Raw genomic sequence first — 26,659 nt, 5'->3', positions numbered from 1 at the left:
TTTGGCTTGTTTTGAGAATCTCAGGTCTAAATTAGCCACCACACTGATCAAAATTAAACACTCAGTTGGACATTTTGTTCCTAGACAGATTTTTTGCGCTACTCTTCTGGGAGATTTGCGGATCCCCTTACTCTATTGTCAGCAGGATTCTGACATCTCACACGACGTCCTAAGACAAGAAAACTCAGTCGAGTTTAAACTTACAATCTTGAATGTTCACTGTTGAGTCTTTTTAAAAGGTACAGATTGAAAAAATATGATCTGATCGAAGCTAGAATTCTCCAACTGTCTCCACCAACAATACTCTTAATACTAATTGAATAATATTTGTGACAGTTTTATGAAATCCAACAGTATAACCAATTAGGTCATTGCAGTTGTCAGACAATCAATCTACTTTCAACACTTCTCTTCCCGAAACGCCAACAACCCCTAGGAATTAGGGTCATTTTTTATGTCTTTGACAGTTGAGGGCTTCTTGTGAAGCATTTAGTTTCAAAGGAATCCTGGAGTGTTTTTTCAATATCAACGAATACAGCGTGGAAACTCAGAGACATGTAGTTTACCAAGGTTAGTGGCATGATGTAAGTACAAAAATTGCAACATTGTGTTGAAAATGAAGAAGAATACATAGAAATCTTTTGAATGCTGTGCCTATTCATTAAGAAAGCAATGCTCGTAAAATGTAAGCGTGCAAAGTTTAAACGGAACTGCCTTTCATTGAATGATGAAGAACAGTTCTGTTCCAACTCATTGCGCGATTTTAAGATCAGCGGATCTCTTTGCAGTACATTGAAATTTTGATGAATAAGCTTTAATTGGCTTGGATCATCAGGAACGATCTGTTTTAATGTTGTGCAAGAAGTAATGACGTTATTTGATTAAATCCAAAGGTTAACTTAGTTCTTTTGGATGTTTAATAAATTACACGGGTTAGAGTGAAATGTACTGGCATATCTCAGGCAGAAGTTTTATCTCATAAGGTTTTGCGATGTGCTCGAAAACTTTGAATCAAAAATCTAAATTTATTACACAGAGTTTGGCATTCACCCAGCTAAATAAGATCTACCGTATGTAAAAATACAGACAAACAATAACAATCACAAGGTGAACATATCAGGTTTTAATACAAAAGAAAACCGTCTCTGTGAGTCATGAGTGTGGACGCTGAGCGATATAACATGGTTATACCCTGCATTTGCATTATTGCATCGGCAGAAGCATGCATTAACCAGCAAGAGATATTGACCTCATAAATGCAAATGCTGAGCTAATTGCATATCTTCAGCATTCCGGATTGGCCGCACGACAAGACGCTGCATGCAAATTGCATGTTGGCCAAGCCTGTGTCAAAATGTAACTTTCAGTTTTTCTCGGAATCGACCATTTGAACAATCAAGCTAAAAGCGTGCGTTTATCATAATGGCAAAAGAGAGAAAAAACCTTCGAGGGATTTGATTCTCTTCATATTCTATAAAGGTTAATTGCGTTTGAGACTGAAAAGAATCTCCAAGTCATAGCAAGTAGGTGAAAACTATGTTATCTTTTCATTAACATATTAGGAATGGTTTCTCAGAATCTGACAAAAGAACGTTGTGCTTTAATGTACTTACAGTTTGCCGACAGTTGTTTTTTTTACAACTTGCAAAATCTTGTTCCGCGATTGAACGATATGCTTCAAACAAAATGGGCGTGGAAAATATCAAGGACAATTGCATACTGTCTATAGCGTCACAGCCTTGAATTCTTCGAAAGTTAAGTAGATTTGAAATGTTTTCCTTTTCTAAATCAGTAAAAGGAAATTCCTGAATCTTTTTTTGTCTGTTGTTCAATTACGATTAAAAAAAGCTGAAAAACTCTTGAAGACTGTAGCTGTGGCATGTGATATTTGATTTCAAATATAAAATTGAAGTCTTAATCTGGTTTCTGCTGACCATGACATCTGTAACCAGTCCCAGATTTAGTCGACCGAAACACTTAATTTTAATTTCTTTCTGAGAGGATTTCCACAACAGGTCACAGGAAAATCGGCTGCCGTGCTTCTTAGATTCATAAACTGTACAAAGTTCACAAAGAATCTGTCAACTTGGGTCTTTATGGTGACACAGTGCACGCTTAGCCATGGGATAAGTCACATATCACTGAATTTACATATATTTTATATCTTGTGGTTATTTATCATACGCGCGTTACAGGATCCTGGAGGAAATATCGTCATTGTCACTCGTAAACTAATGAGCTATTGATAGAAATTGAACATATGCCTGGCATATTTACAGATCAGGGATGTAAAAATAAATTGAGTGTTTTGACATTCCTTTACTTTCCATTAAATGGTGATTGAAGACTGATGTTCAAATTCGTTGAAACTAAGGTATGTTGATGAAGCTTTTTGTAAACTACTATGGCTATCGTGCGAATCTTTACCTAATTATGAAAGTTTCGATGTTCGTGTGTGTGTTAGCTGGAATACGTGCTATTTCTGGTGTTCAGTACAGAAGTGGGATTATTACTCATCACGGACCATAAGAACAGGAAATGGTTTCCTCAACGTTTCATCAGAGAGCCTATGAAACTTTTTCCAATGCACGATTCATATGGCACTTGACAGACAGAATTTGTCGCTTTTCCTCTTTCTTGAGCTGTCGTTTGATGGATCAAAAAAAAAAGTGAGCAAGACAACTGCTGATTCGAAGCGAAACAAAACGAAGGTCAAAAGTAATTTATCTTCTCTCAGTTCATCCATGTAAAAATACCAAACTCTGTTTGACAAATGTTTTTATATTGTGTGGTAAAAAATATTTGACGAAACGAGTCTTAGCTCAGAAATCAATTGTAAATCATCACTGTTCAGTGCTGTCAGCGAGAGGAAAAAAACAGACAACGGAATAGAAAAAACTAGATTGGAAACCAAACAGAGCGAAGAAACTCAGACGTGCCAAAAATCATGGTTTGGGGAAAACTTCTCAAAATCTTTCGCGTCGTTCTGTATTTTTAATAAGTTCTAAAAATCTAGTTTTCCAAAGGTAAAAGAATCGTCGCTTACCGCCGCGATATTTATTAACATTCATCAGACGAAAATTGATACAATTAGTTATGTTTCCTATTTCATCCTATAAAATTCCTACAATTTTGTAGCAGTGTAAGGGTAGAATCTTAGGATCGCGTGTTATGGTATTTATCTCTGCAGTACAAAGTTTTCTAGAGACCATTCAATTGTTTGCAAGTTTATTTTCTGAAAGACTACACTAATTACCGATTTATGTATCTATCAGTTTTTCTACTTCAATTGTTCTATTTTCATCTAATTGTTCATTTATACAATTACTTAAAACACATTTCTATAATGGCAGTAATAAACAATGCGTTAGCCATGTTTTCACACCAAAGCCCTAGATTGACTCGCGAAAATTCTTTTTACAAATTTAAAAATGAAAAAAAATCACAAAATAATTCGATATAACGAGAAACTTGTGCCCAATTCAATACCAGAATAAAGGTCAAGATGAAATGAACAAAAGATACGTGGAAACTTCTGGATCTATTGATCTGAGATACTACTCTGAAAAACAAAAATTTTGATCAAATATCAAATATTGATTTTACAAGATCGGACCACCCAGGATGGCTTTATGTAGTCATTAGAGGAATTTTCGTTTAGCCCGAAAATGTTTTTATGAAAAAATTTTCTTTGACGATAATTTTACTTTAGATACGAGTGCTGGTGAATTTTACACTGAGGTTTGCTGTTTCCGGGCACAAGGTTTTCGGATCAGACGGCAAGCCACAAACTTGCCGAGGTCGCCAAGTCATCACAAAACTATTTCCTTCTCAGTCTTGAAAAAATGCTATCAGGCAAGCAAAACCGCAGTACTCATTTATTTCTGCGCGAAGAAGCATTTTTGTGGGCATTTAAGTCTGCAGCGCAAATGTCTAAAAGAGATATATTTGCCAAGTGTCACGCAATCTCTTTGGAAAGATTGACGAGTCACGCATGCATAGCTAACTTCTGATCGGCAACTTTGCAAGAACCTTTAATCATGACATAAGTTCTGCAAAGTTAGTTTCTTAAATAAACTCCTGCTGTTCCAGATTTCAGCTTTCGTGCTTACGTGCAAACCAAAAATGTGCAAGCCCGTATATTGTAACACAATTTTGATTCAGACACCGCGGTTTTTATAAATAACAAAGTATTTTGAAGTGGATTAGGTTTGAAAGAGAATTTCCGGCTCTCCAAATACGTATTTTACCGAAAGTTATCTTTCTTGGCCCATTAGTTAAGTACCACTTAAAATTTGATGAGAAAGTTTCGAAACCAAGTTTCCCTCTCATAATCTTAGGTATTCTTGAGAGAACGGCTATAGAATTGCAAAATACCTTTTTCCTAAAACTCAACAAGCAATTAAGTACAAAGCATTGAACATCTAGTGATCCCAGGTCATATTACGTTGTGTTAATATAGATCTTTGTCGTTTTGTTTTCTGTGATAGAAAGACCAGCAATTCAATGTAATTGTAATAAATTGGCTTTAATTTATTTTCATATTGTTTCCACAAATTTGGTATCCGTCTGAAAACATACTTGTCGAGATTCCTGGACTTTAAAAGATTTACTTTGTACAATTTTGTTTGCTTTGACATTTCATGGTATTTGTTGAAGGAATATGGGTGTACAATATCGTTATTAAAATGCTCAAAGACACTCCGCTTTTAGGAAAGACCGACAACAGAGGCACTTGTACAATAGCAAAGACCGCGAAGTTACCACTTTGCCAAAACCGATCATGGAGTTTTAGTTCCATAAAAAGACGGCAAGCTATTCAAGAACTTCAAACAGTCGGCGTTTTCAGAAGGAAAAGTACTGTATAATCCGCTAATATCAACAATGAAGACGAAGACCATTAATTTATTGACCGCAAAAGTGTTATATTGTTATCAAACTCTTCCGGCTGACATTTATTGACGCGTTTGTATCACTTGTAGAACATTTTCTCTGTTGGAAATGCGCAGGCGAAACGCAATATGCGGTCATTCAAAAGCTTGCCGGCAACGCACTTAAATTGAACGCTACTAATCGATCTGTCATGGAATGTTTTAGCAGTTCTCTTTTATGAAGCATTTGAACGAACTCAGGTATACAGGAAATATCATTCCGCTGAGTGCACCGAAGAAATTTGGTAATGTTAGAAGAATGCTCTTAAATTGTCAGAGGAAGTGAGTCAAAGTTAGGTGTTTATTTATCTATTGACGATAAACGATAATGGAGGAATAATGGCCGTAATTAATTATCCAACGTACTTGCTTACTTTTCGGTTATGTATCGAAGCCCAATATGCGGTTTTAGCAGCGAGATTATTAAGCAATATGCACAGAATCATTTCTAGAAATCACTAAAGTACATTTTACTACCGGCAGTATATGCGGCATAGTTAGAAGTAAACAGCGCGGTATTTGGAAGTAAACATTGTTCTAACCATTTTAGTCAGTGTGCTCTGTAGACCATGAAATTTCAAGTCGAACATAAACAAAAAGCCTTTTATCTCTCAGACACGGCTCGCCTTTAAACGCACAAAAGCACAGTCGATTTGCGGCAAAAAGAAATATTCGAGTGTTCTTAACGGTTTTTAAAAAACACGACACCGCAAAAACACGTTTAAATAAAGCTTCTACGCAGAAAGGATCCGAATTATGCATAATATAGAAACGAAATTTCTGAAATGTTTTCTTTTATTTCATACAGCGTCAAAACAAAAGTGAGGTAACACGCCCTGTGAGGTAATGGAAGGCTTTATATCAGTCTGGGGGCGACAGGAAAACTGCAGTTTTTCTGGACAAGCTTAAAGGTGAACAAGCAAAAGCGAGAAGAGCTCTCTCAGTCAAATGGAATTTAGAATGGTAAGTGTTTGTAAAAATAATTTTTGACGCTATATTCAAGTTTACTGAGACTGTTGTGTTGAAATGCACTTAGTTAATAGTTCAATTAACTTATAATTACTGTCTGTTGAAAAAAATGTCTTCGCTTTGAAGATCGAAAATTGCAACATAAGTATAATATTAGAAAAGGCTAAACATTGCTTTTTGCAGACGAAGGTAAAAAACTTAAGGGGAAGCAGTATGAGTAAAACAAATCCAGTATTATTGTAACAATCTGTATTTCGCTGGTATATTAGATGCAACAACTACACTGACATGCTAACGGTCGTATTTAAGTTTGTTTCAAATACCATGCCACGTGTACCATGAAAACAAATATTCGCGGATTTACCGAAATTCATGCTAGTTTCGTCTTAGTCCAGACTCGTGTTAAGTAAGACACCAAATCTTTCGGTGAAGAATCTGTGAAATATCTCAATTTTGTTTTAAATTTCTATTTGAATTAATCAATAGTGAGAGTTGGCATTTTTTAAAGAAGGGAAATCTTTCACTAAACCCTAAAATTGCCAAATCATTTCTTTTGTATATTTGGTAAGCTTGAAACTACTTTTGCAAAGAACACTGCTTTCGAATACTGCTACAAAAATGTGATTTCAAACGCCGCAATATCGCAAGAACTTAACTGATACTTAATAATCTCAACTGAAAACTTGTTTGCGTAAATTTTTCTTCTTCAAAACCTTTAAGTTGAGTCACACTGTAGCCACGTCGAAAAAACAGTTTGTAGTTGTGTAGTATAGCAGCTACTGATTGCAAAATAATAATAATAGTTTTTGTTTCATCGTTTCTTGCGAATAAGATATTGGCCGATTCTGACTTCAATAATGTCGCTTACTGTGACTTCTAAGTGGCACTCTAAACTAATGAAAAAAGTGGATACTGACGTAAAAATTTGTTAATTTCTACGGTAGTCTGGAAGGGGGTGATGACATTTACCGCCAACGATTAAAATTTTGACCGTTAATTTTTTTCCATTGCGGTTAAAAGAACAAATTTTACCTTTCAAGGTGAACTTTTTTTTTAAAAGAATAATATTACATATTTGTCAATTTTTACGCCTCCTTACGGCTAAACTGTTTTTGACGGTTTACGGCTAATGGTTAACCTCATTAAGAGCCTCTCAGACGCATTCAAAGGAATGACGGCAGATCCCATGATGGTATTTATTAATAACTTTGGATTTGTAGCAATAACTTTGGACCCGTAATTATAACTTTGAATTCGTAGGTACAACTTTTGATCCGTGGTTAGAACTTTGGATTCGTAGTTATTACTTTTGTACCCGCCTTAGGCGTTTTTTTTTTTTTTTTTCATCTTTTATTTGTCTAGCTTCATTTTTTCCGTGATCAGTCAACTGAAGTGCTATCTCTTAGGGAAATTTAAAATCACGCGGTGGCTTTAAGGGTACTAAGTTCGCACGTGCAAATTAGTTTGACAGCTGAGCACGTGAAGACCATAGTATGACGTTAATGGTGCGCTGAAATCTTGGTTAAATGGTTAAAATATAGGTACTAGACAATGCTATTGTCGTTTAATTGTGGTAAAATTAGAAATCTGACGTCGACTCTTTTTTCGCGTTCCTATTAGGGATGACAAATTACGTGTGCTAATATTTTAGATTTTAACGAAATACCCAAGAGAGAAAAAAAATTGTCACTGATTTCGTTTTCTTTTCTAGGAAACTTAGAGATCTGTAAACAAAAAGATCAAAAATCACAATGTAAAATTACATTCTTAAGCGAATGCGTAAAGTTGCTTTATTTTTTAAATGCAATCCAAAGACAGGCAGCGAACATTCAACGTGACACCAGCCTAAATTACTTCACGATATTTTCGGACTAGCTCTGCGTCATAGTGAATTGACTTGATGTAAAGTAGAACCCCGAAGGGAACGGTTGTTAGGGTATACAAAAACACATCAAAAAGGCCAAAACAAAGAAATATAGAACCAGAGAGGAGGCACATCACAACGGATTGCAAACAAAGAAAAAAAAATAAAGTGAATGTAGGCTAAAAATTCACACGCTGTACTAACCGTGACCTATGTCATGCAACTGTGACAATTTTAAGATATTACCACGATCGCAGAAAATTTTCCCAGTCCAATACTGTGATATATAAATTGATGGACCTGAGAGACTGTTTGTATTAACAGTTAAGTCTCCATTAGGGTCATTTCTAACTTTAATATGTTGTTTGGTCGCCAGCTATTTCTATCTATTACCGTGTTTGTTATAACAACAAGACTATCATGCGTAAGTTCAAGAATAAAACTGCGTGGAAGCGGCTTGCAACCGAGGAGATACAAAGTACCAACGTATTTCAATCCAAGAGGAAGCTGCGACGGAAATGCAGCTCCCACTCACAAGAGACTAGCTCGACTCTGGAGTAAACTGAGATTTCATCTGGCGGTTTTGTCAAATGGAACACTGCAAGGGGTGAATGACACTTATTGTCAGCTGACAAACAGATGTAAGTACAAATACGACTATAGAAATCTTACAAACAGCTTCACTTCACGACGTTCACGCTGTCAGAGAATTTTTACCAAGGAATGCATGACTGTTCCGAAGTAAATACATATTCATGTTCTTGATTGTTATTGTATAAATATCAACAGACTAAATTGGTCCTTGAGGGATTAACAGCTGTGAATGGTTTTCAAGTGACGTCACGATAATTAATGTCGGTGTGAAACGTTAACATAATTGTTTATAATAGAAGGGAAAAACCCCCCTGGGAAAGATGACCACCTTTACAGAGTACACTATTTTGGTTTTCAGGCAAAGTCACGATAACCATTGTTGGCGTAAAATGATAAAATAATTATTCACATATTGGAGATGAAAACCACCCCCGGGGGAAATGAGCCCCATCAAATATAATCCTATTTTGGTTTTTAGTAAACAAACATGATCTCTGATCGCGTGAGTTAAAATTTTCGATATTTGTGTTGGTTAAGAATTGTTCCATGCTTAGTTTGTTCCAGGCGTTCAGTTAGTAAAATCAAGCGCGATAGGAAACGGCCGTGGAGAGTAACAGCAAGGAGGGCTTAGGTCGGGTTGGGTAGTGAACTTCCCTAGTTTTCGCTCTGCTTTTACCATCGCTCTGTTTTAGACTTTCATCTAATATAACTGAACACCTAGAGCAGGCAAATCTTGTACCTTGACCTTCCACGGTGTACATTTCAGTTACAGTTATACGGTGGGAGCTGGGTATGAGATTATGAACTGGCTAGTCCAAGCTTAGCGTGCTTATCTCGAGGTAAGGGTGCACGCGAGAAGTTTGGGAGGTAGGCAAGAAGCGCAAGAGTTTCTCGAAGTACTTCTTCTAGCTTCGTCGATTCTTGAACGGCCGTGCGTTTTTAGAGATATGATGGCTGGATATGAAAGAATGGGAGAGACGCGCGCACTATGTTAGAAATATAATGTTACCTGCTAAAATTCCAGATCTCCTGATCGCTCTCCGGCTGCTAATGTACCCCATTTTTTATTGTTTCAGGTCTGTTTGAGCTTCAGTCTTGTGGAACTAGCCTAATAAGAATAAAGCATGTAGAATCAGGATTGTATGTGGCTATCAATAAAGCTGGAAAAGTTTATACTACCATGGTAAGGGCATAAAATATTTTTTATTGTCGAAGCGTAACCTCGTTTCCGAGGCTTTTCCCTTGAAAAGTTGGAGAGGGCGGAAAGGCCCTGGTCACGAGGCTGTTTCCGCAGCCGTTTGCCTCCTTGTAAGTGAAAATGAAATGCCTTTGCCAAGGACACAGTACAATGTCACGGTTAGGTCTTGGGCCCAGACCTCCTTCTGAGTCCAGCGAATCAACGACTCAACTGCCCAAGGGGTATACGCAGACATTAGAATTAAATTTTCCAATGTAAACGCTGACGTTGTTACTTTCCATCATCAGAAAAGTCACAAATTGGATACAATGTTCGTCCAGGAACTCCTTCCCAATGACTTTTTTGTATTTTGGTCTGAAAGAACTTACAGAAAAACGAAAAGGCTGATGTATTTAGCGCTGAAGAAAAATGGCGCCACAAAAAACGCTTTAAAGACTTCATCAAAGCACAAATCAGTACACTTTATGGTTATGCATTGTTCAAGACATCGTAACCAACGGGCGACGCCAAATTGCTGACGTAACCTACAAGAAACAGCGGGTGTGGACTGGTATCAAGCGAGCCTCGACTCCTAACAATGTCAAACCATAACGTCATCTTCCTTACCAAATCTCGAGCCAGGTCTCCATATTTCCGCTCAAGTGGAAAATCGACTTAGGAACGAGAAGGTTCGCTACAGGAGATTCAATTTAAATATGCAAAAGAACATAGTGTACAATTGTACCATATATTTATTGAACCATTCTTGACATTTTTCAGTGCAACACAATGCGTTAAAATACTAGCCAGTTTTTTACATTAGTACACAAAATGCTTGTCGCATATTTACACGAAATAACAAGATAAACTATTTATTTGTTTTAAAGATTTTAAAATCTAAGATTTAGAATGTATTCAAAATAGTTTTAATACCTAGTGAAGGGAAAATCCTTCTTAATCGCAACCGAATCTGTTATAGGCAATTTCTATCAAATCTTGCGCATGAGGGCTGCTAACATTAATCCCACAAATCTCAGACTTACGTTCCAGAACAGGAGCGCGCAATTAATTACGTTAAAATTCTTAATCTTCCAGATCTGATTGGCGACTCTCACTACCAGCAGCTCAATATTTCTTGTAAATTAGTCAGGAGAATTTGGAGTTTCATCCAAGTGATAATTTTGTCGGCTCTCATCAGCTGCAAGAAGTTGCATGTTAATCATACAAACTAGTCGATGTTGGCTCTTCAATCAGTCTTTTACATCCCGACAAGTTTGTATTGTCCATGGCAAATTAAGGGGGAAAAAATTGTGGAATCAGGCCGCGACAAACGCGCGAATCTTTCGCGACGTAGTTTACACGTTTTTACTCCGTGTTTATAACACAACGGCGTTCTCAAGCTTGTGCGCGCGCCGTTGTCAAGGCCTCACTTCGTCAGTGCTACGTCTCCTACAATTTATCATAAAAAATATCTCAAAACATTCTTCACTTCTCCCATACTGCATTATCGTAATGCCATTTTCCCGGAAGAAGTTTTATGTGAGCCTATGACATAATTTTCGCAAAATAATATTCCTAGAGCACCTATTCCAGCTTTTTTTAAAACTCTTTCACTCCCAAGATCTTATTAGTAATTCTCCTAATTGTCTGCCAAACAATTCTCATATTAGTTGGGAGATTTTGGTATTAGATTGAGCAGTAATCCCCTAATTGATATTTCTCTTTGTTCTCATCACTTGTCTGCTTGATATTGTATTGATAATGTAAGGAGAAATTCTATCTTGGTAACTGATGGGAATTCAAGGGTTAAACTGCAGTAAAGGCAGGGCTACTCAACTCTAGATCACCTCGAGTTATAAAATTTTCAAGTCACACTGACAGGTAAATAAATATAATGCCTCTTAAGTACTTTTACATGCGTAACTAACCAATGATGAATAAAATTTGACAAAACATTCCCTCGTCTCCAGTTACTTGGACTATTTTTCAGAAATAGTATAATAAACCCTTTTTCCTAGTTAACCACCCGAAATAAATTACCGCAGATCCCAGGCACTTGCGTTGTTAATGTAATAATTTATCCAACCATCTCACACGTTCTTAAGACTGGTCCAAATTTTGTGCTGGATCCAGGCAATTCTCAAGGATGCACCGTGCCACATCACATGAATACCAGTACGATGTATGAGACGTGACCGCAGACAAGTATTTAGATTCCATGTATCCCTCCCGTAGAGTGTAGTCGAGTCGTTCCTTCAAAACTGAAAGTGTTAAGGAGGACAAGATGATTGTGTTGGCAAAAGATATCGAAACTTGGCGAAATTACGAGAGAGCGCATACACTTTAGTGCGTTTTCGACTATCGTTCTCACTGTAACACCCAAAACACGGACGAAAGCAACAGTGCGTGGCGCATTTTTTCTCTGTTGTTTTAAAAAGCCTCCGTTTTCACTTGTCCACAGAGGAATTACAGCATGAAGACGCATTCACTTTTTAACCGTTAAGTCTCATCAGCGTTTACGGGTTAGAACGCTTCACAAATTATGCATTTTCAAACGAAAACGTATTCGTGTTGATGGCGTGGTAAACGGGGCACAGTAATGGCGTGGAACGATAAAAAGAGGGAGGTTTTGGATCCCTGCGCTGCTTAAGTGTACCGTTTTTGGGGTCCCTGCGCTGTTTAAGTGTACCGTCCCCGTTCCTGGATATCAGTGTCTCCTCCCACTACTACCTACTACCCCCCCCATTCCTCCCCCCCCTTGGAAAAAAGGCAAAGACTCCAAATTCAAGTTTGACCAGAAAACGGTAAACGAAGAGCCAGTGTTTAATTCCACTGATTTATTTGATCACATTTTTATTTATTACTTACCTTTCGAAGGCACTGAGAGGTGTTCTTCTTTTTTCGTTTTTTCAGATTTCTTTTTGACACCCCCATCTGTTTCTGACGTTTCTTCCAACTCCTGGCCGGAGTTACCTGCCGTGAGGGGTTTAGAAGAACCAAAGATACTCGCAATCCAACCCGTCCGCTTGGAAGAAGCCGATGAGCCACCGTCGGTGATACTGCATGTAGCTCCTTCGTCGTTTACACCGTTCGCTAATGCAGGGTGAAATTATGAGGAAAGATGTGTTTAAAAGGAAACACCAAGACGCTAAAAGGCAATTTATTCAGCTTGTAAATTAGTCAAACAGAATTGGTTAGAGCTGAGGTACTCGTTGCTAAGGCACTCACAAAAGCTCCCAATAACGTTAAGGAGAATTCTCGACATGTAAACCTCATGCAGCGCGCTGAGCAACTTTATTAGGTTTTGCAGAAAAAACACACCTTCATTCCATTTAAAACGAAACCCTTTGGAACCTAAATTCTTCTTCACCAGTTCCTACCTTCAACGCTTTCCCCAGATGCAGAATTGTGAACAACCACGAGTTCTTCATCTGTACTTTCCGCTTCACTGTTTGGGCTATTTGATCGATCACTGGCTTCATCGTCTGTTTTCTGTTTGGAAAAACCAGCTCGATATACCGCTAAAAGGGCTCCCCACTTGGCAGACTTGCCAGCTGGTTTGGTTTCAGTGTAGCCTGTCTGTTTGCTGTCGTAGCGGTGTAGTTGTACCGGAGGAATGCTGCTGTAGTCTGAACTTAACAGAGGCTCTAAGCGGTAAGCCTGTTTATACATAAAAAAAATTGATTCTTATGGTAATTAGTAATTAGAAAAGCAAAGAAAGGCAAGACAAGCTATTTGCAGAAGAAAAGCCTGGAAAAAAATCAGACTTTGACGAGATTCGAACTCCACCACCCAAATGAGCCACGAAGCCGCCGCTTGGGAGCTTCGCAAATTTAATTGGGTTCTACTTTCCCGTGAATAAATTCACAACGATTGAAAAAAAAAACAACAACAACAAAGGAAAGAAAATATCAGACACTAGCTGCATGAAAATATATCGAGGAAGCTTGAGGACGGTCCCAGATTAAAAATCTATAAAAGCAGTAAAAGTTGGAACCACCCGGTAAATCATAGTAATCAACACCTTATGAAAGTACTGCTCTGTAGCTTTCATTCGAATGGTCAAACGTTACGATCTCATCTCTAGCGTTAAAAGTTAGACCCACCTTGTGCAGCACAATAAACAGTATCACATGAAAGTATTCATTGCTTTCAATCAAATTGTCACACAATACGGTTTCAACCACTGACTTCAAGTTATAACAACTTTAAATATATCTTTATATAATGTAATTTCTCACCACAGGGTCAGCTGGATGATAAATATTCAGCACACGTTTGCAAACTGACTTTGGTAGCACGTGATCTTCTACGTCGTCTTGCGGTCTGAGCCCTCGTAGCGTCAAGAACACTGCCAGCGGCGATCCCACACAGAATAAGTTTTCAACCTAAAAGAACGCAAACTGGGTGGGAAACTTGCTTAAATTCAGCTTTGCGTCACAAAAAAATTTATCTGATCCCTCTATCAGATTTTGTATCAATAATATGATTCCCCCTAATTGGCAACTAATTCGCAGTCAATTTTCGTTTTTCCCCCTTTATACTCTGTTGACGACTACTGATCCACCCTCTGTTCTACCTAAAAACCATAAGATCCCCTGAAATTCTTCACGCCCACGTCTAATCGTGTGCCCAGGTCCCATCGTGTGACTGAACCGCTTGGCCGTGAAAGGTCTCGGTGCGAGACTAGGCCTGGTAACTTACCTTGAACCGTAGCGCTAAAGGGCATTCGCCTGAGGTTTTTTCAGCTTCTTGTTTCTCGTGTTCCACCTCACTTGTCATCATAGCCTCAAGCCTCATCACTTCGCTCCGAGCCTTAGCGAGTTCAACTCGTAAATTCTCTTTCCTCTTACCCTCGGGCCCAGACTCCTTCTTCTCATTACTCGTCATGCTGGTTATTGACCGCAAGTACTGCAGGCTTTCTGTAAGAAAGCCAGTGCTTTCTGTGGAATCTGGAGAAAGATGTCTTGATTCGATGTCCCAAAGTGTTAAGATATCGTACGCAATCACACTCCCCAACGAGTGGGCTACTATCGAAATTTTGCCCTTTCTTTCCACAAATGAAGGATTCCTGGAGCAGAATTTGGTGTACAAACGGTTCATTTCATCTCTTACACTGTCAATGATCTGAAACAGAATGCAAAATCAAATTGGAGTCACGTCATTCACATTTTCTTACTCAAGGTTCTAGTCTGTTCAACAATGTGTTCTGGAAAAAACCTTCAAGCTGATTGACATTTTTTCAAACCATTAAACAAATGCAATTTTTGCACGCACCCATTGGTGATCCTGTGTGGAGGGAGGGACTACGGAATCATTTCCTTTTTTCTTGTAACCTTTACATTTGATTGTAAAGTGAAACTATGAGGAGAAATTACCTGCTAGTCACTCTTAAGAGTTAACCTTTTACAGTCTGACATCAGAATGCATATTCTCCATATAATTTTTTACACATTTCCAAAGGTGCTGGGAAGGAGAATTTGATGTCAAGACCACCGAGAGTTTCTTCAGTTATTGATCATTTCCTTTTTCTCTTGACCTCAATGTGTGATTTAGGGGCATTACTGTAAAGTTAATTTAGATTCTATTAACCCTTGGGGATCAAAGGGCTAACAGGTAAGGTGCCCCTTACCTCATATCTGTAAAATGGACTCGTGTAATACATGATGTCCATCATGCTGGTGTTAAGAATCTTCCTGAGTCCTGATATTGAAGCAGGTGTTATGCTCTCAATTGTACCTTGATGGAAGTGGAAATTACACAAGAGCATGAGACAAAAAAATATATCTGTTCCAAATGACCATTTGAACCTCACATCTTTGCTCCTGTGGCCCAATGCTCTACCACTAAGCTAATAAGAACTCACTGGTGTGCCAGACCAAACCGACCTCCTTCCTGCCCCCATCACATTTCATTTCATTTCATTTCACTGCCCCCATTTCATTTCACTGGGTGGAAAGAGAAAATATCCACATATTGTCCAGCAAACAGCTAATTAGAATACTCAAACTTATCAGGTTAAAGTTGTAACTTGATTAAACACTAAATTCTTACAACTAACTTACCAAGAAATGTGTAGCAGCTAGAGGGGAGAATTGAAAACCAGATCTAAGGACTTTAATGTTAACTGTTAGAAGAGCACATCTCTCAACATCACCTCTGGGGAGGTGAATTTTTTTACCTTCATCTAGTTTAAGTGATGATCTCCATTCCACTGGAATGAACTCCAATCGCTGATTAGGTGGATTATCTGTAAAATGTTTCTCTAAAACTGTTACAGCACACTGTTGAAGGCTAACACAGCTCTTGACAATATTGCCCATGTGCATTAATTGTCCAATTCCATGAACCACAAAAATCAAATGAGATATGTCAGGAGGTTTGTCAGCAGGGTCAGCAACTGTGTGGTATCCGCGGTGAATCTGTGCTGCAGCGCCTGATGCAATAAAGTAAACATCCATTTACTCAGCATCCATTGCTTAGAACTCCCCCTCTTTAGGATGCTGATCCATTTTAGATTACCCCCTTCTCTGGCTTTTTTTCAGGCTTCCTTGTTACGCTTGTTGGTAATTATTTGAACTTCTGGTAATGACAGGTTTTCAGTCAAAGTTTGGTGTCTTTCCCACAATGACCCCACCCCACCCCACACTTCTCCTACCCACACTTCCCCCCTCCTACTCACTCCACCCTCCTTTTGACCCTTCCAGAAGTTGAACCTCCTATTTAGTGGGGCAGCTGTAGATCCATTGCATCTTTCACATTACTTTGTGCATGTACAGTTGTATGGACATGACATGTAATCTCGTATTCAGAGCATGAAATTACTCTATAAAAGCAAGGCTATCAATCACTTCAAAATTACACTTGGCATATATAACAGAGTAATCGGCCAGGTTATCATGGACACTAACAAAGGGCTAATGCTCAAACTTCAGCTTTTCAACTCATTATGGTGGCTAATTTACATTATCAACCCAGTTGATAATACTTTGAACATCACCCTGTTGTACCCTCCCACTGCCACAGCACCACAGTTTCCTTAGAAACTGACCCCCTTTATAATGGACACTGTTTTGTTTCATCAGATTATGCACAAGACAAGAAATCTTTCATTTAAAATCCCGAAGTTATTCCACGATTTTCATGTGAATCTTTGAGCAAATCCTGGGCATAGAATCCATTCATGCATCTAAACTGGTTACTTATGCATGAATTATGACTTCACCTCAACTAAAAAACCTGTGAATGGCTGCTACACAAATTTCTTCCATAATTGTAAAATTTTTCATTGGAAATCACGGTCAAATGAGGTGAAATAAGCAGGCCACATGTACATGTGGCAGACCAGCTGGGTCCTTTGTACTTTTTATAGCATCACAACAAGTATGGCCACTTCCCCTCGAGTAGGATTGTACTCCATTCTTGGTAATTTTTTTTGTTTCTTTACCTGATGAGAATCCAATCCTTTCACCAACATTTCTAATTATTCTGGATTTGACATCATCCCAATACAACCACACATCACCAATTTCATTCCATTCCACATGACAATTTTTCAATTTGAGTCGGCTGAGTACTGTAGTTATAAAGAAACCAAACAAACATACATCTAGTCAAACAATAAGGCAGAGAAGCAAAATGAAAATGAGCTGGGATTGAACCAGTAAGCTCTAAAAGTCATTTCCCCAGTTAAGTGCCTCTGACAAAAGGCATATGTTTATGCATGATCAATGTATACACTAATTTTGTTTTAAATGTATATTTAACACAATAACTTTATTCAAAACATGTGCATGGCAAAGCTCTTGTAAAACTCTGTATTTTGTTCCCTCAAGGACTTTTTACAATATACAATATTGCTGTATACAATATTTTTTAAGAGTAAGCTCACCTTGCCTTTCAGGAGCTGCTTTATCATTGTCGTTTATTCCTACTTGGAAACCCTTGAAGACAAAAATAATAAATGGTTTCCTCATCCTTTACCTGGAGACACCCTAATAACTGCAAAAATTCCTAATTTTTTTGTGGCTGAATAGATTAATTATGGTTTACTGACCCTAAATAGATGGTTTGCCATTCAAATTGGTTCAGGATTTATTTCTTTTCACATTAGTAGAGTGGTAATCCAAATTTCTATTGCATTCAACAATTTAAAAAAAGCTCAGTATTGAGGATACCACATGGTATTCCTTGAAATTTAGAGAGTGTTATTATACAGCTCCCTGTCCTCAAATGAAAACAACAACAATAGCAAAAGCCGGTGACTGACTCACCATAGCCATAAGCATACTCTGGTGAGACTTTTCAATCTGCTGACTATCAGTCTCACCAAGAGGCTGCCATGTATCAAGTGAAGAGGTCCCAGTAAACCAAGTTCCTCGACAAACTGGCAGACTGTCATCTATTTGAACAATGAAATTAAATCGTAATTCAACCAAATTTCATCTCACCAGCAATATAATAATATCCCTGTTCTATACCGCCAAAAATATCTTGTGCAATTCAAATAATCCATGCAAAGAACTCTATTGACGACATTCTGCAAACTTCACTTATTTTTTTTGGTGCTTATTACCATTATCAGCTCTATGTTAATTTCTTGTTGTTTTGTTTCGTATCAATGAACAACAAACATAATTCAATTCAAGATCAATTTATTTCAAATTCTTGTTTTTCTCCCATGCAAACATTTTTCTTTCTTTCTCTCTCTTGATTATAGGCCGTTAAATTTCCTGGCTTTGGTTTTATTATTGTGAAAAGAACGACAGATATGATGAAATACATTGTATTGTGTTGTATCAAGACCTCAACGCAGCACGTTCTTTTTATTCATTTATTGGTTGAGGCTGATTTAGCGATTGTTTTCACAACCTTCACCTACCTTTCCAGTAAATAGGTTTACATTCTTTACCAACAACATCCACCTCATACAAGCCTCCTTTGACAACTGGCATTTCATAAATCGGAGAAGTATTGAGGAGCTTTGTGCTTTCCTCAACCCGGCTCTCAAAAGCCATGATATGACGATAGCATCGTTCAATAGCCAACGAATCAGAGCCATTAAAAGGAATCCATTTCTTGTCTTCTTTCACAAACCAGCGAACTCGATCGGCCTTTAACGGCTGCAGATTTTCTAGATGCTTTTCAATACTTGAAGGACGCTGCAATTTCGAGCAGTTCAATGGAGGAGGAGGTCTTGGAGGTTTACTTGGTGATCCGCTTCTCTTGGAATTGGAAGATGAAGATTCACCTTCTTCAGGACCTTCGCCAATTTTACTCATTTCTCTTCACTTGAGACTGAAACACGTCCCAATGAATTTCAGATCAAAGCAGCAATCAATCAAAAACCAATGAACTAAGTTACCGTAAATTATGTCATAAGTTCCCCAGCTGAATTTTATAAATAATTATTTTTCCTTCGTAAAAGTAAAGAGGAAACTGTCTTACGCCATTTTCGTTTATGTTTATTCCCAGTCTTCTTGAAACGATCGAACCGTGAGGAGCTTGCGAATCAATCAAGATGGCGGAATCGAAAGTAACGCAAACCATATGTACCTCCAGAAATAAAAACTCTGGAAGCTCCAGAGAGCTTCGGAAAAAGCGGTTGATCTTTACGTTGATGTGCTTAAAAAGAGGCATCCTCACCTGGATCTACGAAATGGGAAGGTTAGTTTTTGTCACGCATTATTTCCATATATAATTTACATAACAGATGACATTGCAAAACGCACGGTGGAAACTTGAAATCTGGTACGAGATTAAAAGTTTTGAATCAAAGGCAAGGGATGAACTTCTCCATCAATTCTTTCAAGTTACTGCTGACTTAGGTTCAAGTCGATTTGGTTCTTTTCAGTTTTGTTACTTGCCGAATCATGAAGAAATTGGAACGTACATCAAAGAAGCTGGCTCGACTGTGCCGGCGTGTTCCTCTGTATTTTCTTTCCTGTTGTTAGATGAATGTTACTTCTTTTAACATTCTAGATTGCCAGCTTTCAAGAGAATAGAGGCGAAACTAGTCCATTCCCTGACGCAATTTAAACTGAGTTTTTTAACCTACTTAAATTGCGTGACAGATAAGCACTCTGGGTCACGCTGGCAAAATGGCATTGGGGGAGGTGAATTTGTCGGATCAAAGGTGGTTTGGGTTTCAAATACAGACTGGAAAGGTCATATTTCAAAAACGATAACGTGTGTTCCTCTTGAAGTTGTTGTTTGTGTTTTTTACAGTGAATTCACTTCAGTGCTCTTTTACAATTGGGAATGGCAAGAAGGAAAGAAGATTGACCTCTGTAAACCACAGGTGAGAGCTGTTCTACACACACAAGTTGATGCTGTTATTTATGTTTTAAGCTCGTTGAAAATGATAAAATATGCGTCATCTTTTGGCTTGATAACCAGCCATCACGTCGATCGTGCGTCAGGCATGCGTTAGAGGAATTTTGGCCTGCCGCGGCAATTTCCCGCGCGAATTTGCAAAGGGAAACAAACGTAAGGAGAACGAAAACTTGAGACTTTTCTAACATATACGTTTATATATTTGCGAGTACCCTGTGATTAATTTGCCATTACGTCTGAATATAGCTCTAAAACGGCGTGAAATACTGGCTTGTGTGGTTCTTTATCAGTCCTGTAAAACTTCGTGGGTCTGACAGGCTGAAACACGCTACCCTGCCAATACCCGGCCATGAAATGTTTGCACATGCGCGCAAGTTTGACCAGTTGCTGTTAGGGAAATGAGCCCACGCTCCTCTACCGATTGAAGACCGGACTTGAGAAAACGAGGGTTGAAATGTAGCCTTCATGTAGCCTTACCCTCCCCCCTCGCTTCCTTTTTACTTTGGGGGGGGGAGGGTACGGCTACACTTGGCTAGTTGAAATGGAGCCGCTTGATCTATTTATGTCTTAGGTCAGGCACTTTCTTCGCATGTTCTTATCATGTGGGGTTGGGCCAAAAAGGGTCCTTATCAGGAACAATTAAACACTTAGCCGCTGGTGATCCAGTTTTTATAAGCCTTTATCGGAATTATCAGTTTATTAATTATTTTGAAGAGGCGGGTATTGTTTTCCTGTTAAAGCCAGGATTAACAGCCATGTTTCCCTACCATGATTTTCAGTCGGTCTTTGTGCCCTTTGGTGTAAAAAAAAAAAACTGCCAGTATTTAAAAGATATGCAGAACTACTGGATTGAAAGACACGTGATCTAGGTTTGTATAATATATTACAGTACTGTGTGGTTCTCCTTAAGTAACAATGATATCGCCAGAGGCAGGCTAAAAGGTTTGTTCATGATCCGTCTTCAGTATTTCTTAGGATCTATCCAAGATGCCTACTTTCTCTTGCGCTATCAATGGTCTTGGCATTTTTTTTAAGCAAAAGAAATAAAAAGGGTTTAGTCGGGGAAATCTGTAAAACTGGAGAAACATCAAGGGTTCTTTTTCACGTTTTTGTTTCTATTTATAGATTGTGTAATTCTCAAAGAGTTTAAAAGCTGACTTTGCAAGTGTTAGCCTTTCGTCAGAGCGATTGACTAAGGGTTGACGATCGAAACGTCAGCTTTTAAACTCTTTACGGTGGCCAATTTACGTTCTCAACTCAGTTGATAATACTAAATTACCCTGTTATACTCTCCCACCGACGCAGCACCACAGCTTCTTCAGAAACTTACTAGCTTAATTCCCAAAGAGTTTGCCATTCATTTTTTGTTATTTATTGCCACCAAAATATGTTTCTGAGCTCATTGAATTGATATTAATTCATCGTAAATTAACCCTTTAACTCGCGAAGTAATCAAAATGTAACTTTTCCCCATGTTATCCATAGATTATACAACTAACAGGTGATGGGAATACTTCATTTTATCACGTAAAAGTCGTTATCTTGATCTAACACCAAATTCCCGTAACTTATTAACTAGGAAATGTGTAGCAGCTGTAAGGGAGAATTAGCAATCTTGGGAGAGAAGGGGTTAAAAAAAACCGTTTTGTATCTCTTCATAGAAGATTGTGACTTCGATCCATCCAGACAAGCACGTAAGCATAGATAGATTTATTGGTTGATTTCGAAAAAATTTGACACAAGTCTGCCAAGATAGGTAAGGTATGTGACCTTTTTGTTATCGTAAATTATGTCTGAGGATTATCAACAGTATAAAGGGTATTTTAAGCAAACTTCTGTATGGTGCGTTGAGACGTTTGAGAAATTACTTGCAAAAGTTGTCATCTGAGGTATTTATCAGCCAATAAGGGACTGAATCTCTCTTACTTAAGGAAACAGCCTAAGCCCCACGCCGTTGATGGAATTTTTTTTGATTGAGAATATCTCTTGAGACTACACCAAAGATACCCAATTATGGGATTAAAATGTGAAAGCTTGGAGGTAAGACGGGGTGTCTGTGCGTGTTTAAAATTCCCTGGCTATATTATCCGTGGCTTCTGTACAAAATCATGTGCTGAGGGAAATGATAGCTTCTTATTAGCTGACACGAGTGCATGGATGACGTAGAACGCACGATTTTCGTGCGTTGGAGATTTCCCTCTCTGTTTTGCAACATTTCCCAACTGCAATTTTTGCTGAAGATTATCTTAAAAATATTATTTAAAAAGTCTCTATTTATTACGGGAATTAAAATATTAGCTCTAAATGATTTAGTTCAATTACATTTATTGTATTACGATCGATAGGCCATTTTACACTTGTGTGCTTGGTTGCTAAGCCTTTGATTTGGAGTGAGGCTGAAGGTGACCTTGTCGCGATAGAGATCAGTACCTAGTTAGCATAATGACAAAGTAAATGCATTTAAAAAGGAGCAAGGTTTGTATCATAACAAGGTCAACTGTAGCTTCACTCCTGTTCAAAGGCTTGGCAACCAAGCACACAACTGTAAAATAGACCATTCTTGCTTTCGTAGCCTTCCTCGCTTTCTGTTAGAGAATTCAGAGTGAGGCCAGAGGCTTGTAGTGCGTGTATACCTCCTTGTTTTAGGACAGGAAAGGACTCAAAAGAGGCCAGAATCCCCACTTCAATCGATAAGCGTTATCTGTTTTGTGAGAGCCTAGGTATATGCAGCTTATACTAGCTAAACACCTTAAATCTTTCTATTTCTTGGCTCCACTGAAGATTCAGTCGCTATCGACAAATACGCACTCGAGAATCACCAACTTGCGAGCAAGTCTTCGTCATTATCGCTCCGGCTCCCGCGGGATAAGTATGAGACCTTTAGCGACGCCAGCCAGCGAGAGGTCTGCAAGGGGTCTGGTATTGATATTAGTGCCAGACTCCCGGCAAACCTCTCCCAGACTCGTCTCAAATCCTCTCGCAAAGAAACGCACGTCCTGCAGCGCTAATGATAAGTGCTTGGTCAAGGATAGAAAGTTGCCGAAACCTTAGTCAGTGAGACTGACCGTTTGCAGTGTTTTTTTATTATAAGGTACAGTTCAAAGTTAAAACTTCCAAATATAATATTTGTTGAATTCACATATATGCACATTAATTCTTTACAACGTAGTTATTCCTATTTTTCACATAGAGCGCCAATGTTTAATTTTTGAAAACACACGGAAATTCTTTAATGCTAGACTTTTGAAACCGGATGGGTCGCGTGAAACATTCGGAAGAATTCGGGTCATCTTCGGAAGATCTTAAGGTGCTGATGGTCCTTTGGCACAAAGAAATAAATTTGTTGGTGATTTTAATGGTAATCAGCTGAGTAAAGGCTTTTTCACGCGTTAGCGAAGAGATTTAGTAGTGATATAGAGAGTGCAGCACACGTTATCTTAGAAAAATTTATTGAAGGTGGTTTGAGCGAGTTAAAAGATTTTTCAAATCGAGGATTGTCTGTCAAATATTATGGAAGACTCTGGTGAAAATTGAAAGGGGTAAGGAATCGAGGAGATCTACAAAATACGTGCGTGCAAGAATCGACGAGGATCGTCGATTACCTCTTCAATTCTTTGTTTTTATTCTCGTTTAGGAAGTCAGTTGCAATGTTTGATTGAGTTTCAATGGTTTTGTTTGATCTGTAAGACGAAACAAACTGAACGTTTCCTGTATGGTTTTGAGTGAAAGTCAGAAATCGTTGGTTTATCAGATTCAAAATCAATTCTTTGGCCTATGGTTAATCGAAAAGATTAAGATTGTGTCGAAACCAATTTATCACCTATGTTGCATTTCATTTCCAAGCCATTGTTACAATTGAGAAAGAAGTGTGCCTGAGGAGGCAACTAGCTTAGTTAAGCACCCCATAAAATCAGATTCACTTCGGGTATTTCGTCCTAAAAAAAACATATAAATGAGGAAAAAGTTTACATTCATTGGACCAAATTCTGAACGATGAGTCGATAGTTGAAGATCCTTACAACTATGATTGATTTGTGTGGGAAGAGTTTCATAAACACTCGTTTAATTACAGGAAGCTGAGAGCTGTATTGAGCACAGCTCATAAATGTCTGAGCTCAGATAACTACTGTAAATCGTATTGATTTTCGCTTTGTTTGCATCTCAAGAGTTTCTGGTTTGGTACTTACACGATCCTAATGCGATGGATATCAAAGGTTTCCGCGAATGTATAATTGAGGGAATTATGTAAAATTGTCAGCGTACAAAAGAAAACTGTTGGCGAATCACAAACTATATCGCAAGTAAAATAAAACCTGTGTTGAGGCAGGTGGAGCATAGAATTAATTTACTTTTTTCGGTTTTTACACTTCGTTAGCAGATTAGGGTAGAAGGCACGTCCCGAAGTCAATTCTGACCACGGCAAAAGTGCTCGCCATTTTCAACCGTGACGGAAGGAAGGAAAAAAAAAAGGAATCGGTGAGAAGTTTCTGCATTTCGGTTATTTGGGCTAAATTTACTCTATTCACGGTGACAAAAGGTGAAATCTGAAAAGACTCGCTTTTGCTATTTATACGTTCAGGTAAAAAAACACAAACAGAAGTAATTTCGTGATGCGTTTTATAGGAACTTATTTCCGACGCATGTTCAAAAAAGTTTTTTGTCCCTCTTAAACAACTTACCCTTTGTGACTTATAAGCAAATAATCACGAACTAGGAACTAAATTGTACACAGGTTTTAGCCCTCAAAGTTGGTTCTTAATATTCAAATGGCAAAAAAAATATCTTTCCTTTCAGCTTTAAAAGCAATCTTTTGATTGATCGTGATTGTACATTTGTCTGGGATATGCCGGCCATTGAAATTTTTAATCCTCGATTGGAAAATCTTAAGAAATTATTGCCGTTCCCTGCGGTGCCTTGAATTTTTTTCATGCAAACAATTTCCTACGAATGATTATTTTTTCTACGGACTCCCGCTTACAATAATATCCTTTCTAGCAAGCAAACACTCGTTTATATATTTTGTAAACAAGTACATAATAGTTTACGCCACCGTACATAACCATGTTCATGTAAATTGAAACTTTACTGCGGGGGGAACTAATCAGTCTCGATGCGGAGGATCTTTTCCATGTAGTTGCACTGAAACAGGATGCGTTAAATCAAAATGAAACTCTAAATAATGATCTACGGTTTTTTATTGCATTAGTCTAAATACGAGGGTTGCATACATGTTTTGGTCGTTTCATCAGGATTTTCGTCAAACAATGACCGTCAATTGTCATGGAAATATTGTGAGGAGTACATGCTGCGGAGTTTAGCAGTGGACATTAAAAATATTAAAAAATTTTCACAAAGGAAGATACCACGTTAGTTCCTAACTGAAACATCGACTAAACAATGACCGCCTCCATTATCATCAGTAACAACAACAACGACATCGTTGACAAACCACGGTTGTCAAAGGTTTTGTGCATCCAACCAAGTTTAGGTTACATTCTTGAAGTTTGTCATTTATAGCTCTTGATAATCGTTACTGTTCTCAGCCACTCACATTATTCTGTTCTCTTCGTTGTTCGTCTACCCAAGCGAACAATTATTATTGTCCAGGATTTATACGTGTCGTTAAAACGACAAGGTCTAATGTTTTGTCCGTTGTAGTGGCAAAAGAGTATTATGAAATGTCAGGGTTTTTCGCGCTACACAACTACAGCAACAGTGCACGCGACGTTTTGCAGTACACTCGGCTTTTTAAGGCTCTGGCATTTTTTTAACCTCTTCACTCCCATAAGTGATCACAACAAAATTTCTCCTCACAATACCAACACAATATTAAGCAGTCAAGTGATGAGAATGAAGAAAAATATTAATTAGGGGATTATTATTTGATCCATACCAAATTCTCCCAAGCTAACATCATAATTATTTTGTAGAAAATGAGGAGAATTACTCAGTAAGATCTTGGGAGTGAACGGGTTAGCCTTTGTGTGGTGGGTCTGTGGTCGGACTCTGCATCAGTTAGTCAGTCTGAGCTTTAAGAATGAAGAAACGACGTTTCACGAATCGTTGAGATTTGGCAAAAATAATGAACCTGGTTTAAAATCTGTCTTTGATTAGAACCTTTAATTACTTCACGCAGCTGCCAACTTCAACCAATATTCTCTGAATAAGCTTGATTCATGTGTGTGACATGAATTGCTTCCTTAAATTTGTTTGTAATACGATTACAAAACAAAAGACTCAAAACCCTTCATGGTTACCAGCTCAAGATTAATTTTTCAATTAATTTGACCTGTCTGGTTTTTGGGTCTCTTTGTAAGGTCAGAAACAGATCAGTTGGAATAAATTTTCTGCTCACACGACCCTTCTAAGCATAGTATTATAGTTGCAATTCCAGTTTTCTTTATTTACAGTGAAAGAGCTATCACGTATTTTCTTCCTCTGAGGTAACACAAATCTCATCGTTTAAAAAGCTCAAATGAATATTTAGTATGTGTTTGGCATTTATTTAACATGATTTTTCTGTTAATTTGCCATGAAAAGGAGGTATTTCCCTTCAAAGTGGAGTGAAAACTGAAAAACGAGGAAAAAATTCCTTACAGTCTGAGCAAACGCCAAAAAAAGGTAAGGATTAAGCAATAAAGGATAAGGCCAGAGGTAGGGGAAGTTTAGGTTTTTAGACGATTAGGGAAATAAGAAAAATCGGATCCATTTCTTGTGATGTTTTCTTCAATATTCGCTGAATCTGAGAATGATCACTGTAGCTGCCTCATTATTTTTCATCCTCTGGGA

General features: G+C 38.1%; 2 protein-coding genes and 1 long non-coding RNA gene across 6 annotated transcripts; 2 read left to right on the top strand and 1 right to left on the bottom strand.

Moving 5' to 3' along the window:
• The first annotated feature begins 461 nt into the window (after positions 1-461).
• LOC113671504 (fibroblast growth factor 22) lies at positions 462-11,490 on the top strand. Of its 3 annotated transcripts, none has more exons than XM_089194188.1 (5): positions 462-570; positions 5,740-5,894; positions 8,141-8,405; positions 9,435-9,541; positions 9,844-11,490. In XM_089194188.1, the coding sequence occupies exons 2-5, from the start codon at positions 5,880-5,882 to the stop codon at positions 10,072-10,074; spliced, it is 618 nt and encodes a 205-aa protein (XP_089050314.1). In that variant the 5' UTR covers positions 462-570; positions 5,740-5,879; the 3' UTR covers positions 10,075-11,490. The 3 variants fall into 3 exon arrangements, with proteins under 3 accessions (XP_089050314.1, XP_027043517.2, XP_027043516.2); XM_027187716.2 differs by lacking the exon at positions 462-570 and adding an exon at positions 2,271-2,374; XM_027187715.2 differs by lacking the exons at positions 462-570; positions 5,740-5,894 and having other exon boundaries at positions 8,079-8,405.
• LOC113671503 (phospholipase DDHD1) lies at positions 10,270-19,025 on the bottom strand. Of its 2 annotated transcripts, none has more exons than XR_016182999.1 (11): positions 18,417-19,025; positions 17,809-17,936; positions 17,427-17,478; positions 16,983-17,111; positions 15,717-15,971; positions 15,168-15,274; positions 14,240-14,662; positions 13,777-13,923; positions 12,916-13,195; positions 12,404-12,683; positions 10,270-11,796 (listed from the first exon to the last, which is right to left on the bottom strand). XR_016182999.1 is itself a non-coding variant. In XM_089194177.1 (11 exons), the coding sequence occupies exons 1-11, from the start codon at positions 18,814-18,816 to the stop codon at positions 11,636-11,638; spliced, it is 2,307 nt and encodes a 768-aa protein (XP_089050303.1). In that variant the 5' UTR covers positions 18,817-19,025; the 3' UTR covers positions 10,270-11,635. The 2 variants fall into 2 exon arrangements, 1 of the variants encoding a protein (XP_089050303.1); XM_089194177.1 differs by having other exon boundaries at positions 12,404-12,628.
• Positions 18,932-21,730, top strand: LOC149033900 (uncharacterized). Its single transcript, XR_016183000.1, has 3 exons — positions 18,932-19,201; positions 19,763-19,835; positions 21,532-21,730. It is a non-coding gene; the product is annotated as an uncharacterized LOC149033900 (long non-coding RNA).
• Positions 21,731-26,659: the final 4,929 nt, after the last annotated feature.

The sequence above is a fragment of the Pocillopora damicornis genome, chromosome 14 (genome assembly GCF_964200805.1).
Source record: "Pocillopora damicornis chromosome 14, jaPocDami1.2, whole genome shotgun sequence".
In the NCBI taxonomy this organism is placed as follows: domain Eukaryota; kingdom Metazoa; phylum Cnidaria; class Anthozoa; order Scleractinia; family Pocilloporidae; genus Pocillopora; species Pocillopora damicornis.
Note: the sequence above shows the minus strand (reverse complement) of the source record. Positions and strands in the feature narration are given on the sequence as shown.

Bases quoted from the DNA above. Each gene is read 5' to 3' on its own strand.
- LOC113671503 (XM_089194177.1), bottom strand. From the start codon at position 18,816: ATGAGTAAAATTGGCGAAGGTCCTGAAGAAGGTGAATCTTCATCTTCC. The intron at 13,924-14,239 runs GTAAGTTACCAG...GCGTTCTTTTAG, and splicing joins CTTTAGCGCTACGGTTCAAG to GTTGAAAACTTATTCTGTGT. The intron at 13,196-13,776 runs GTGAGAAATTAC...ATGTATAAACAG, and splicing joins ATCATCCAGCTGACCCTGTG to GCTTACCGCTTAGAGCCTCT.
- LOC113671504 (XM_027187715.2), top strand. From the start codon at position 8,123: ATGTTGTTTGGTCGCCAGCTATTTCTATCTATTACCGTGTTTGTTATA. The intron at 8,406-9,434 runs GTAAGTACAAAT...TTATTGTTTCAG, and splicing joins TTGTCAGCTGACAAACAGAT to GTCTGTTTGAGCTTCAGTCT. The intron at 9,542-9,843 runs GTAAGGGCATAA...TTCCATCATCAG, and splicing joins GAAAAGTTTATACTACCATG to AAAAGTCACAAATTGGATAC.